General features: G+C 30.5%; 1 protein-coding gene across 1 annotated transcript in view; it reads left to right on the top strand.

Moving 5' to 3' along the window:
- Nucleotides 1–15417, top strand: part of LOC143062603 (uncharacterized) — a 142496-nt gene that overhangs the window by 52566 nt on the left and 74513 nt on the right. Inside the window, exons 34-42 of the mRNA XM_076234267.1 lie at nucleotides 348–932; nucleotides 1516–1652; nucleotides 6727–6868; nucleotides 10072–10323; nucleotides 10721–10763; nucleotides 11028–11179; nucleotides 13559–13647; nucleotides 14760–14805; nucleotides 14982–15230. Coding sequence (XP_076090382.1) covers nucleotides 348–932; nucleotides 1516–1652; nucleotides 6727–6868; nucleotides 10072–10323; nucleotides 10721–10763; nucleotides 11028–11179; nucleotides 13559–13647; nucleotides 14760–14805; nucleotides 14982–15230 — 1695 coding nt within the window. The remainder of the gene's footprint in view (nucleotides 1–347; nucleotides 933–1515; nucleotides 1653–6726; nucleotides 6869–10071; nucleotides 10324–10720; nucleotides 10764–11027; nucleotides 11180–13558; nucleotides 13648–14759; nucleotides 14806–14981; nucleotides 15231–15417) is intronic.

The raw sequence follows: 15417 nt of genomic DNA on the forward strand, positions 1-15417 counted from the left end.
AAGTAAACTTTTAATGAAAATATTTCAAGAGCTACAGAAAAGTAAGGGCCTCAATTTAGACTATGTCATGTATGGGCTTGCATTGCAGAGCTTAATTTCATATTTTAAGTCCATGTATGTAAACTATTTATTACTCAAAATACCTGGTAAAACACTGTCAAGTTTTCAACTCTTTGTTATTGCTATCTAAACAGGCCTTATAGTTATTTTCCTCAAATTATATAAACCCCTTACACTTTTTGAATATAGAAAATGCTAAATTTGAAGGAATCACTCATTGACACATCTTCAAATCTTTTTTATTCTGTAAATTTCTCCTCTGTTGTATAAATTTTGATGTATTTCAGACTGCAAGACAGTTGTCCCTGTAGATGTGGTATTTGTAGTTGATGAATCTGGAAGTGTTGGAGAAAGTAATTTCAAGTCCACCATGACAGCTTTATCAAACACTGTGGATAAACTTGCTATTGGTGAAGATTTAGTCCGGATTGGTGTCACGCTTTTTGCTGGGACAGGTACTTCCAGATCACTATTAGATCTAAACACCCAGTACAGCAGTACATCAATTAAGGAGACATTTTCCAGTGCTGTTTACAAGAAAGGCTCCTATACAGATATAGCTGATGCTTTCAGATATGCATGTGAGGAGATGTTTGTTAGTAATAAGGGTGATCGCTTCGATGCACAGAATTACCTTGTACTCTTAACAGATGGTAAAAATAACAAGGGAGCTAATCCAGTAGTGACAGAAGCTGCAAAGTGTAAAAATGCCAACATAAGAATAGTTACTGTAGGTATTGGATCTGGCATAGATGAACAGTTACTGAAGGATATATCATACTCTCTACCAAACTATTACCTACATACAATATATGATGATCTACATAAAACTTTACCACAGCTTGTTATACAGACATTGGATTGTAGTTTTTGTAAGTTCTCATTGAAATATAGTTTTATATAGAAATAAGAAGGTGTGGTTTGAGTGCCAATAAGACAACTCTCCATCCAAGTCACAAGTTGTAAAAGTAAACCATTATATGTCAAAGTCTGGCCTTCAACTCAGAGACTTGGCTCACACCAAACAGCAAGCTATAAAGGGCCCCACAGTGACTAGTGTAAATCTATTCAAACAGGAAAACCAATGATCTAATCTATGTAAAAAATGAAGAACACTTATGCAGCACATTAACAAATGACAACCACTGAACAACAGGTACCTGAATTTGTATAAGTCTCTTGATCATATAAATGCAAAAGTTCTATGAAGAACTTGTGACTGAATGTAACATTTATTATAGAAATGTTATAACAATACTTTCCATAAACAAATGTTTTCTTTAAGTCTTCTTATGAAGGTAAATAAAAAATGCTTGCAGTATTTGATAGTTTTGATGAACAGTTAGGTAGGATTGAGAAATGTACTTGTGGGTTTTTATGTAATGGCTGCTGATATGGAAATGATTTTATTGTATAATCCCATTCACTGGATTTAATTATAGTATTTGATTTCAGCTTGGAACATTGATTATAAGGCATATCTAAGCCTTGACTCAATAAAAAGTACAATTAAAGAAGCAGCAATAAAGAAACTAGAAGAAGGAAAACAGCTACTAAAGGGGAAACTGTTAGAAGCTCTTGGATTACCTGAGGTATTTTGCTTGAGAAAATATGTCAGAATGTACTAAACTGGATGTATCTTTATCTTCTTATTTGAACACTTGCCAATTTTTATACGCCCGTCAAAATTTTGACGGGACGTATTATGGTATACAAATGTCCTGTGTCCGTCCGTCTGTCCGTCCGTCCGTCCGTCCGTCCGTCCGTCCGTCTGTCTGTCCATCTGTCCGGCGTAAACATGTCGTACTGTAACTTGAGAACAACTTATCCAAATTTCATGAAACTTAACATAGTTGTTTCTTATGATGGTCAAATGATCTGTATACTTTTTGGTGAAAATAAGATTAAAACTTTTTGAGTTACGGCACTTTGTAACTAAAACAGGGGTGTGTTTTTTTTCACATGTCGCACTGTATCTCAAAAACAATTCTTGATTATGGCTTAAAACTTTAAACACTTCTTTGTTATATTAATCTTAAGATCTGTATACTTTTTGGTGATGATTCAAAATTTCATTTTTGAGTTATTGAGTATTTTGTAAAAAAGGGGGAGGTTTTTTTTACATGTTGTGCCGTATCTCAAAAACAATTTATGATTATTGCTTAAAACTTTACACACTTCTTTGTTATATTAATCTAATGATCTGTATACTTTTTGGTGATGATTCAAAACTTTATTTTGGAGTTATTGAGTATTTTGTTAAACAGGGGAGGTTTTTTTTACATGTCGCGCCGTATCTCAAAAATAATTTATGATTATTGCTTTAAACTTTACACACTTCTTTGTTATATTAATCTTAAGATCTGTATACTTTTTGGTTTTGATTCAAAATTTTATTTTAGTGATATTTAGTTTTTTGTAAAAAAAAAAAACAGGGTTGGGGGTTTCACATATCCCGCCGTGTCTCAAAAACAATATATGGTTATTGCTTCCACACAAGACGTCGGGCGTATTATGCGCTCATAGCGCAGCTGTTTATTAAAAGCTCTATTGTGGTGATCAATGGAAAATTAGGGTAGTTTGGTTGCAGTCACTTTCCCATCATTTCTGTATGAGTATAGGTACGTCCATGTACTTATACCCTCCTAAAACAATATCACAATATATCATTGTTATCATTATTTGACAATTCTGGTTATAGTTACATTAAGATTTTGATTTAACAATTCACCTCCTACATGATACCAGTGCTCTCAATGATCTTCCTTTGAGAAAAAATACCTTATTTTACTTTTTAATCTAGATAATTAAATGATAAATTATGTTGATATTGTTTATTTTGAGTGCCTTGCTATGTTTTGATAAAGTGATTTGTTAAGATTGTTTATTTTGAGTGCCTTGCTATGTTTTGATAAAGTGATTTGTTGAGATTGTTTATTTTGAGTGTCTTGCTATGTTTTGATAAAGAGATTTGTTGAGAATGTTTATTTTGAGTGCCTTGCTATGTTTTGATAAAGTGATTTGTTGAGATTGTTTATTTTGAGTGCCTTGCTATGTTTTGATAAAGAGATTTGTTGAGATTGTTTATTTTGAGTGCCTTGCTATGTTTTGATACAGAGATTTGTTGAGATTGTTTATTTTGAGTGCCTTGCTATGTTTTGATAAAGTGATTTGTTGAGATTGTTTATTTTGAGTGCCTTGCTATGTTTTGATAAAGTGATTTGTTGAGATTGTTTATTTTGAGTGCCTTGCTATGTTTTGATAAAGTGATTTGTTGAGATTGTTTATTTTGAGTGCCTTGCTATGTTTTGATAAAGTGATTTGTTGAGATTGTTTATTTTGAGTGCCTTGCTATGTTTTGATACAGAGATTTGTTGAGATTGTTTATTTTGAGTGCCTTGCTATGTTTTGAGTGCCTTGCTATGTTTTGATAAAGTGATTTGTTGAGATTGTTTATTTTGAGTGCCTTGCTATGTTTTGATAAAGTGATTTGTTGAGATTGTTTATTTTGAGTGCCTTGCTATGTTTTGATAAAGTGATTTGTTGAGATTGTTTATTTTGAGTGCCTTGCTATGTTTTGATAAAGTGATTTGTTGAGATTGTTTATTTTGAGTGCCTTGCTATGTTTTGAGTGCCTTGCTATGTTTTGATAAAGTGATTTGTTGAGATTGTTTATTTTGAGTGCCTTGCTATGTTTTGATAAAGTGATTTGTTGAGATTGTTTATTTTGAGTGCCTTGCTATGTTCTGAGTGCCTTGCTATGTTTAATAAAGTGATTTGTTGAGATTGTTTATTTTGAGTGCCTTGCTATGTTTTGATAAAGTGATTTGTTGAGATTGTTTATTTTGAGTGCCTTGCTATGTTTTGATAAAGAGATTTGTTGAGATTGATTATTTTGAGTGCCTTGCTATGTTTTGATAAAGTGATTTGTTGAGATTGTTTATTTTGAGTGCCTTGCTATGTTTTGATAAAGAGATTTGTTGAGATTGTTTATTTTGAGTGCCTTGCTATGTTTTGATAAAGTGATTTGTTGAGATTGTTTATTTTGAGTGCCTTGCTATGTTTTGATAAAGAGATTTGTTGAGATTGTTTATTTTGAGTACCTTGCTATGTTTTGATAAAGTGATTTGTTGAGATTGTTTATTTTGAGTGCCTTGCTATGTTTTGATAAAGAGATTTGTTGAGATTGTTTATTTTGAGTGCCTTGCTATGTTTTGATAAAGTGATTTGTTGAGATTGTTTATTTTGAGTGCCTTGCTATGTTTTGATCAAGTGATTTGTTGAGATTGTTTATTTTGAGTGCCTTGCTATGTTTTGATCAAGAGATTTGTTAAGATTGTTTATTTTGAGTGCCTTGCTATGTTTTGATAAAGTGATTTGTTGAGATTGTTTATTTTGAGTGCCTTGCTATGTTTTGATAAAGAGATTTGTTGAGATTGATTATTTTGAGTGCCTTGCTATGTTTTGATCAAGTGATTTGTTGAGATTGTTTATTTTGAGTGCCTTGCTATGTTTTGATAAAGAGATTCGTTGAGATTGTTTATTTTGAGTGCCTTGCTATGTTTTGATAAAGTGATTTGTTGAGATTGTTTATTTTGAGTGCCTTGCTATGTTTTGATAAAGAGATTTGTTGAGATTGTTTATTTTGAGTGCCTTGCTATGTTTTGATAAAGTGATTTGTTGAGATTGTTTATTTGAGTGCCTTGCTATGTTTTGATACAGTGATTTGTTGAGATTGTTTATTTTGAGTGCCTTGCTATGTTTTGATAAAGTGATTTGTTGAGATTGTTTATTTTGAGTGCCTTGCTATGTTTTGAGTGCCTTGCTATGTTTTGATAAAGTGATTTGTTGAGATTGTTTATTTTGAGTGCCTTGCTATGTTTTGATAAAGTGATTTGTTGAGATTGTTTATTTTGAGTGCCTTGCTATGTTTTGATAAAGAGATTTGTTGAGATTGATTATTTTGAGTGCCTTGCTATGTTTTGATAAAGTGATTGGTTGAGATTGATTATGTTGAGTGCCTTGCTATGTTTTGATAAAGTGATTTGTTGAGATTGTTTATTTTGAGTGCCTTGCTATGTTTTGATAAAGTGATTTGTTGAGATTGTTTATTTTGAGTGCCTTGCTATGTTTTGATAAAGTGATTTGTTGAGATTGTTTATTTTGAGTGCCTTGCTATGTTTTGATAAAGTGATTTGTTGAGATTGTTCCTTGCTATGTTTTGATAAAGTGATTTGTTGAGATTGTTTATTTTGAGTGCCTTGCTATGTTTTGATAAAGTGATTTGTTGAGATTGTTTATTTTGAGTGCCTTGCTATGTTTTGATAAAGTGATTTGTTGAGATTGTTTATTTTGAGTGCCTTGCTATGTTTTGATAAAGAGATTTGTTGAGATTGATTATTTTGAGTGCCTTGCTATGTTTTGATAAAGTGATTTGTTGAGATTGATTATGTTGAGTGCCTTGCTATGTTTTGATAAAGTGATTGGTTGAGATTGTTTATTTTGAGTACCTTGCTATGTTTTGATAAAGTGATTTGTTGAGATTGTTTATTTTGAGTGCCTTGCTATGTTTTGATAAAGAGATTTGTTGAGATTGTTTATTTTGAGTGCCTTGCTATGTTTTGATAAAGAGATTTGTTGAGATTGTTTATTTTGAGTGCCTTGCTATGTTTTGATAAAGTGATTTGTTGAGATTGTTTATTTTGAGTGCCTTGCTATGTTTTGATAAAGTGATTTGTTGAGATTGTTTATTTTGAGTGCCTTGCTATGTTTTGATAAAGTGATTCGTTGAGATTGTTTATTTTGAGTGCCTTGCTATGTTTTGATAAATTGATTTGTTGAGATTGTTTATTTTGAGTGCCTTGCTAAGTTTTGATAAAGTGATTTGTTGAGATTGTTTATTTTGAGTGCCTTGCTATGTTTTGATAAAGAGATTTGTTGAGATTGTTTATTTTGAGTGCCTTGCTATGTTTTGATAAAGTGATTTGTTGAGATTGTTTATTTTGAGTGCCTTGCTATGTTTTGATAAAGTGATTTGTTCAGATTGATTATTTTGAGTGCTTGCTATGTTTTGATAAAGTGATTTGTTGAGATTGTTTATTTTGAGTGCCTTGCTAAGTTTTGATAAAGAAATTTGTTGAGATTGTTTATTTTGAGTGCCTTGCTATGTTTTGATAAAGTGATTTGTTGAGATTGTTTATTTTGAGTGCCTTGCTATGTTTTGATAAAGAGATTTGTTGAGATTGTTTATTTTGAGTGCCTTGCTATGTTTTGATAAAGTGATTTGTTCAGATTGATTATTTTGAGTGCTTGCTATGTTTTGATAAAGTGATTTGTTGAGATTGTTTATTTTGAGTGCCTTGCTAAGTTTTGATAAAGAAATTTGTTGAGATTGTTTATTTTGAGTGCCTTGCTATGTTTTGATAAAGTGATTTGTTGAGATTGTTTATTTTGAGTGCCTTGCTATGTTTTGATAAAGAGATTTGTTGAGATTGTTTATTTTGAGTGCCTTGCTATGTTTTGATAAAGAGATTTGTTGAGATTGTTTATTTTGAGTGCCTTGCTATGTTTTGATAAAGAGATTTGTTGAGATTGTTTATTTTGAGTGCTATGTTTTGATAAAGTGATTCCAACTTCCTATAACTCATTATTCAACTATTATTTTAGGATATCTTGCAGTCAACAGGACCATGTTTACGACCAGATAAGATGTCATCATTTCAACTTACAAACACTTTAACTGATAGAGGTCTAAATACCACTGGCTCCAATCAGGAACTTGCTGAAAGGTTGAAGGCTGATGATAGAAGTATGTATAACTATCTGTCTATTGAAGCTTAGGTTTTATTATATCTTTTCAACATTCTTAAGAAAACACATTTCATGTGAAAATATTGGGCCAATGTTTTCTGTATTTAAAATTTACTTTTTTGTATTTTTACATAAATTTGAAATTTTTTGGAAAACCAGCCTTATTTTGTTGTATGTTGTCTGAAAATGTTCATAATATTCATGATTATGGAAAGACAGCTATCCAGTTTTATCATCAAGTCCTTTGCAAGTACTAGTTGTTACGTTATTACCCTGGGCGATATCTTTTTGCGCCAAAAAGTAACTCATTTGCGCCACAACTTAATTGCGCCAATACCTCTTTTGCGCCACCTAATTTTCAAAACTATAGGTATCATTTGCGCCAATAAAATAATTATCTAATTGCGCCAATTTTATATATTTTTATTTATATATAACAACTTAATGATTGACTAGGTACCAACAGCAAAAAATTCCTCTGACATTGTACACTGAAATTTCAAATTAGCCTCGCATCCTAATAAAATTATACCGCTTTCTGGATCGTTACACAATACAAAGTCATCATCTTTGTTTGTAACAACACCAATATCATCCAATATTCTGTGAAATTCTGTCTGCTCGATTTTTAGATTAAGCCGGACGCAGTTTTCTTCTCTCCCTATACATAGACTGACACACATATTTTAAATCTTTCTTTTCTAAATTTTCTTCTTCAATTTTGAAGATCTCTGAATTTATTATTTTTGAAGGTCGCTCTGACAACACATTGGTTGCTTTTCTTTTACACGCAGTTCTCAAAATTTGACGTTCTAATTCTGGACACTGATAATGAAAAAATTATATTTCTTTTTACAAATGAAAATATGGTATTTTATACTGCCAAAATCTGCTATGAAATTTTAATAATGCGAAAATGTATTTTATACTCGTGACAGTTGACTTGTATTTGCATTATAATTTTAAGAAAAATTGTTTTATAGTCTCTCAAAACTCTTTATAGAGTGGCTCTTGTTGTTAACTTGTGTTTTAAAAAGCTGTATATTTTATATGTAACAAGTGGCGAGACTTTAATAAAGTATTAGTCTTGTCTTGATATAGGTAAAACATGTACAGGTATGATATAGGTAAAACATATTAACAGGTAAATGTGGCGCAATTTCATTTCATTTATTGGCGCAATTAATACCATCAAAATAAAAGAGAGTGGCGCAATTAATACCTTTTCAAAACTGCAATTGGCGCAAATTGATTCTGCCCGTTACCCTAAACAGTACCACATCTTCTTTTATCCAATACCTCATGTAACTTTAGACAATATACAATTATTACCTTCATATGAGGTGAACTTACAAATAAGCATTGTTTGAAGCCATTTTTCCAAATGAGTAATTTTAAACAAAAAAAGTTTCATGTAGGATTAATGTAAAATACAATTTGTTTATCTCCATTCAATTGCAAATAAAACAAAACATTGCATATTTGGAAGCAAGTCATTTTTGGAAAGATTAGAACTTGTTCTAAATCTTTACTTAGGCACTGGCCTCCCTAACTACACGACAGGTTAGCTACTATTACTAAATGTATTCACACTGAAATATAGTTCCCTATAGTTCTCATGTATGTGCACATAATACACATATAAACTGAAAAAAATGGGTATATTTTTGGAGCAGTTCATTTAAGAATGTATGTCATTAAGGTGCGTTGATGTGCAGGCTTTTTTTAAAACATTTTGATTAGCCATTAGATAATTGAGTATTGATACAATAGTATGATTGACAACTGTCATTATCAACAAACAATCAGAGACAAGGTAGACCTTTAACTACAATGCCCCACCTCCTAAACTGTCAATCAAATTGACCACATTACCTTTCAACCTCTGTCTAACATAATTATATAGATCCTTCAATATACAATTCAATATACAAATATTTGACCTCATAATTGAATGCACAAATATATATATTAGATGTTTGATATATATAAGGGTGATAGATTTATTTATTGCCTGTTTCTTTTGATCTACATTACATAAAGTGATTCTGTAAATTATGTCTGAAAGATAAATGATTAATGGATTAACAATTGCAAGATCTTTAAAAAAAAATGAAATATGAATATAAATATGAATATATAAAAGGTATTCAAGTAAGGCCTATAATTTACTTAATTAATTTCCAATAATCATTTGTAATTAATCAACAATTTAGATTAGTTCACTTTTTTATCAGGATTTGGCTTGAAACAGTTTTAAAATTTTAAAACTTTTAATTATAACAAACCATTGTTCATTAGTTTATTCCCAATCAATTAAAATGCTATTTTAGTCATTTGAATTTTTATTAGAAGTGAATATATATTTTTGCAATCAAGAAAGAATCCACATTTCAATAAAATAAGTTTTTTAATTTGTTTACGTTGAAAAAGTACATTTTCAATACCCTGTGTTGAAAAATACTTAAAAAATTGATCAAAATGCACTCTACAACTTTTAATCTTCAATGTCATATAACCTATGTTTCAACTTACAAAATGCCCAAAACAACATTTTTAGATTATTTTTGTTGACACTTTAACGTTCTAAGCTGTTGGTCTAGATTTTATGTCTTACAAGGATAGTTGGTAACATTTACTTACATTGTAGTAGAAGAATTTTTGATTTGCAATTTTTTGGTTTTTTTTGCAACATGTACAGAACAGGCAACATTATTTGGATAAGATATAAACTGCAGTTTAAATAAAATTGCGCAAATTAAGAGACCCATATTATTTAATTGAGCTCATTTTTTCCTCATACTGGAAAAGCACTTTTCCTTCTAAATACCTGCTGTTAATGCAATTTTCAGCAAAAGTGCTTTATTAATAGATATAGGAAGATGTGGTGTGAGTGCCAATGAGACAACTCTCCATCCAAATAACAATTTCATTTTCCCCCACCATACCAATTTCATTTTCCCCCACCATACCTTAATATAATATGAAATTATTCAAACTACTCTTCTAATCTTTCCATGAGTGATTTCCATCACTTTGATTTACTTTGACCTTTAGGTACCTCTGCCTTTTTGTACCCAAAATTACCATTTTGTACCCACAATCTAAACCATTTCATATCCTATGTGCCAAATGCATCTACCTCAAAGGCGTAATATATGTTTACTGTTTCGTTTAATATAAATATGTTATAAATTGTAGGATGTGAAACAATGGGGAGAGAACTATCATTGCCAGATATCTCTAATAGTTGGCTTAACGACCATCTGTATTACTATGTATCCAATGACTGTCTACGGTTAGATGCCTGTACAGATATATCACTGAGCATTGCTGATTTTAATCATGCCAAATCGTTCAGGGCGTTTGTAGAGCTGGACTTCTGTAAATATATTCTGAAGTTTGGATTTGAAGGAAGAATAAGATCCTTGATCCTGATCAGTTATCAATGGGGTAAAATTAATTGGATGTTACATTGACTCAAATATTATACTTATGGGAAGTCACCTTATATTCATGTCAATTTTAATTGATGTGGATAATAATTTTGTTGAAATTATTTTTTTTCACCTCAATATTGTTGAAAATATGAATATGTAAACATTGTTATGAGAAGTAGAAACAGAAATATTATTAATTATTTGCACTTTTCATTTGATTATCTTTTTTTCAAATCTTTAAGATAAAAAAAAAAACATGTAGATGTGTCTGTATAACTTTTTAAATAAACTTCCATTTACTGTTAATAGGATATAAGATAATAATTGAATCTAAGATATAGCTGTCTGCTCTAGTAATGATGAATATGTTAACAGCACAAATGTGACAAATGTGGTTATTTATTTTCTAGGAAAGACAGAGACTCTAACTATAACAAAGGATGTGCAAGTAATGTAAGTCACTGATATCTATATTTGTTATTTAGTTAAATGTCATATGAGAATTATACAGTCTATTTTGTAAGAAATACAATAATTAATTACTGAACACATTAGAACGTACAACAAATCACAAAAACCACCAACTCTGGACTCCCACAAGAAAATAAATGTAAAAACAAAATCAAACACAACAAACAACACATGGTTCATAGGGCCTGTCTTGGTACAGGCACATAATGTGTTTGGAGTCACTTACTGATTTATTCATCCTTTCAGCTTTGTTATTGACAAAAATGATGACAAGAAAGTGTTTGAGATTGACTTTGGTCTAAAGCTGTGTTTCCAGGGTAGTTGTATTATAGATCAGATGTTCTTGGAGAACCATGAAATACCTATACCAATATGTAATGAAAACTTCACTTTCTCAGGTAAGGAGAACCATAAAATACCTATACCAATATGTAATGAAAACTTCACTTTCTCAGGTAAGGAGTACCATGAAATACCTATACCAATATGTAATGAAAACTTCACTTTCTCAGGTAAGGAGAACTATGAAATACCTTTACCAATATGTAATGAAAACTTCACTTTCTCAGGTAAGGAGAACCATGAAATACCTATACCAATATGTAATGAAAACTTCACTTCCTCAGGTAATTCTTAATATTTCACAACTTGTAACATAAATTGGATTTTTTCCTTTGATGTTTTAATGAAATAATTTGCCTAAAAAGTGTGGTGAGGGAAAACCATGGTATATTATATGCCAATTGATGTTGTACCATACTTTGCTAATTAAATATGCAACTCAACTAGAATCCAAAGGAAAGGAGGCAGAGCTTAGCTATGGTACAACATATTCATTTCCATGTTATTCCATGGCTGAAGCTCCACCTTTTTTTGAAAGGTGTCCGCCTCTGAAATATTTAGGAAACTGAAAAATGTACTAAAAGGTCAAGATCTTCATTTGTTTTCACTTTATAACAAAAAGCAATAAATCATGTGTACCACATCTCAAGAAACTTTTTTCAAACTATATAGAATTGTTACGAGTTCCCTTAAAGTCATAAGAAACCTCAAATTAAAAAAAAATATGCATATGTTTTTTATAACTAAATGGATAGTTTTCATTATACAACTTATGTACATATACTTTTTTCTGATGAAAATTCTTTAATTAGTCCACATTTAGAAGAAGTTTACTTATATTTAATTGCTTGCTTCCAGCAAGCAATTCGCCGACATATTTTCCGTATGCATAGTGACCCGAGCGTAACCCTCCTCGTAAAAATCCGGTGACCACAATACGCATGGATCTGTCATTGAAATAAACAAATATCTGATTATACATGTTAAACACGTGCTCAATACCCATGCTTTTTGTGATTTGTTTACTATAAGGTGACAATCGGTAAAACTCGGCTTCAAAACACGGCATTTAATGAGCAGCCATATTTGTTAAATCATAACAAACAGAGAGAAAAAAAATTGACGATTATATGATATATTTGCGAAAATAATGATAAAATCGTGCACAGATGACTAAGTTTATGATGTATACATGCATTGGTTCAAGAATTGGACAAACATTATTTTTCACCACTCACTCGTTTCATATGACTTTAATTTTGGAAAAATTACTAAATGTTTCTTCTTTCACTTTTGAAAAAAAATCTAAATTTAATACTATCATTTCCTTTGCGAAAATTCAATTAAATTACGATTCAAAAAGGGGGTAACTATAGAAAAAGGAATAAATATCGGCAACAAAAATCTGTGAAGAACATGATTTTTTTTGGGCGGTCAATTAGGGGGATGTACACTAACTACGCTCCCTTGATCCGACACTGTTTAAATACAGTGTTTTATCATTAAAATTGTGTTTTAATAAATAATCTAATAATCGAATTAATAAAATAACGGAAGAAAAGCAGTTTGTACAAAAACTATACATGTATAAATATGCATTTTTCAATTAGATGAACAACCTGTAAAATATGATTAATTTTATGATACCTTGAAACCCAACAAAAAATAATAATCTTACCGTCATTAGAATAATAATTTAATCCTTGTCGCTGGAATCCGACATTTTTATTTACTTTCTGATGACATAATAAAATTACCTGACCATACGATCATACACGGGGCACAAAACTAAAATAGGGAAAATCCGACATTTTCTTGACTTTCTTAAAAATCGGGGTTTTTATTACATGAAATACACAGAAGATCATACCCAAGACGCAAAAGTGACTTGCTCAAGCTTCCATTTCATTGGATAAAACTGTAACGTGATCAATTTCCAATATTAGTTCAAGGTCTTGAAGCTGTCAATCATTTTATTTATATTGCAAATTTTATATACCATGTGTCTTACTCATTAACATAATTAAACAAACTCATCCTTCGTATTCGTTTGTTTAAATATGTTAACTCGTAAGAACCATGGTATATATAGTACTTGTAGATCGATAACAAGCTAGATTTTATTTATTTTTTATTATTGAAAAACACACTCAATCTTTATGATCTAATTTGGCAACTTATAAGTTCCTTTCTTTCCTATCATGTTAAATTATTGTAAAAGAGATTAAAAACTTCTAACAAAATATAAACTGCTGAAAGCAACAGAATTTGTAAAACTTGCAACTACTCTCCTGCAGTTATATGTATATTTTTTGCAGTAGTCTATATTATGTATAGTAATTTAATTTGTATATTATGGTTTATATTATGTGCAGTAATTTGTATATTATGGTGTATATTATGAGCAGTTTATCTTTATAATACACATTTTTCAGGAGATTCCATATCTGATCTGATCACAGCTATTGGTGGTAAAATGACAGAGGAAGCATTTGACATTGTCTTACGACATTTGGGTTTAGATGTAAGTAGTTTTAAAAGGGAAAGAGATATAAAAATAAGAGGAGATGATGAGTCAATTGAACAGCTTATCCATGAACACATTAAACAAGAAAGTCATCCAAGTGTGTATAATATATTTCAAGCTCAAAACTAACATGAATCTTTTTTTAATAAAATGGTGAGTTTCAGATAGTGAATCAAATTTATATCATTGGGCAATCTTATTCAAATTGAACTCCATTTCTACAAAGGAGTAGGTCCGGTAAGGACCGATTTTGGCCTCAAATTTCAGGTTCATCTGACGAAAGATTTTGACCAATTTTTAAACACTTAAGTGTCTATTTCATTTGAATCAATTAGTTTATGTGAAAGATTTTAACTGATTTAGTAATTAAAAACGATCCGATTCAAGCTCATATATAAAAAATCTACCAAATATGCCGAAAAATGTCACTTTTCAGATGGTTTTTGTCAAAAACGAAAGTGGCCGCATCCGTGTTCATCCTCAAACTTTATATATATTATGTATTATCATAAAATACAACTTACATTTCAATATTAAGGATGAAAACGAATGCGGCCACTTTCGTTTTACCTGAAAACTGTCTAAAATTTAACTAAAATGCTAGAATTGTGAAGATTTCAGTAAATTAGCATGACTTTATGGTGCTAGTACCCGATATATGTGCATTGTTATGTCAAAAACAGCCCATATTTATGTAGCAGAAGCATTCTACTGTCCAATAGATAACTAAAAGTTTACATTTTAACAACTTTGTAAAACTGCTATATTTTGGGGCCAAAAAGGGGTCTTACTGAACCTATTCCTTTAATGCGCTGAAATTTTTTTTTTAATTTGTGGATGATTGAAACGATCTAACTGGAGCAATTTTAACATTAACAGCAGAACCTAAGAACAAAAAACAGTACAAAAGTATAATGCCAATATAATACTTCCATGCCCTGATATAATAGGGTCTTCTTTGGAGATTTAGGTGTGACATCAAAGCAACAGCACTGATTTTATGAATTTATTCTGATTGATTTGGATCACTTTAGTCCATCATTTAGCTGCAATTGCTTTCTGTATTGTTTTTAGGATATTAACATAAAGTTTATAATTTATTGTTTCAGAAATATTTTACCTCTGGATCATGTGATGTACCAAAAGGACCTGTAGGTAGGAAATTATTTATTATTTCTTTTTACCCGGTATATACTTTATAATTTATATACTGTATTATTTGGTAGAACATTACATGCAAAGCCTCTTAATTTATAAACAATATTCTCTGCTGTTTTTGATTTGAATTAAGGAATGTACTTGTGTAACAAATAACATTGTATATTTATCAGATTGTCCAGTGATGATTAACCCCCAGAAATACTTGCCAGCCAGTATCAGAACCATGGTCCAGTGTCAGATGACAGACAATTGTCTAGGTCTACATTGTTGTTTGGATCTGACCTTCAAACTTCCACTAGGAGATAGAATGGTGACCTTCAATATACCATTCTGGGTTAAGTTTGATCCTTGCCAATTTGAAGTGGATATTGCGTTTGGAGGATTTAGATACAAGAGATATATCTTAAACTATGATTGGGGTAGGTTAAATCTATTTTTCATGATTTTGTCACAATGATTACAAATCTGATAGGTTGAGACAATTATTTTTATAAGAATTTCTCATATTCAAAATTGAAAAGAAATAAGGATATGAATACGTTCTTATTTATTGAACATATGATAAAAGTATATATATATATATATATATATATATATATATAAGAT

Source organism: Mytilus galloprovincialis, chromosome 2, assembly GCF_965363235.1.
Source record: "Mytilus galloprovincialis chromosome 2, xbMytGall1.hap1.1, whole genome shotgun sequence".
Lineage (NCBI taxonomy): Eukaryota > Metazoa > Mollusca > Bivalvia > Mytilida > Mytilidae > Mytilus > Mytilus galloprovincialis.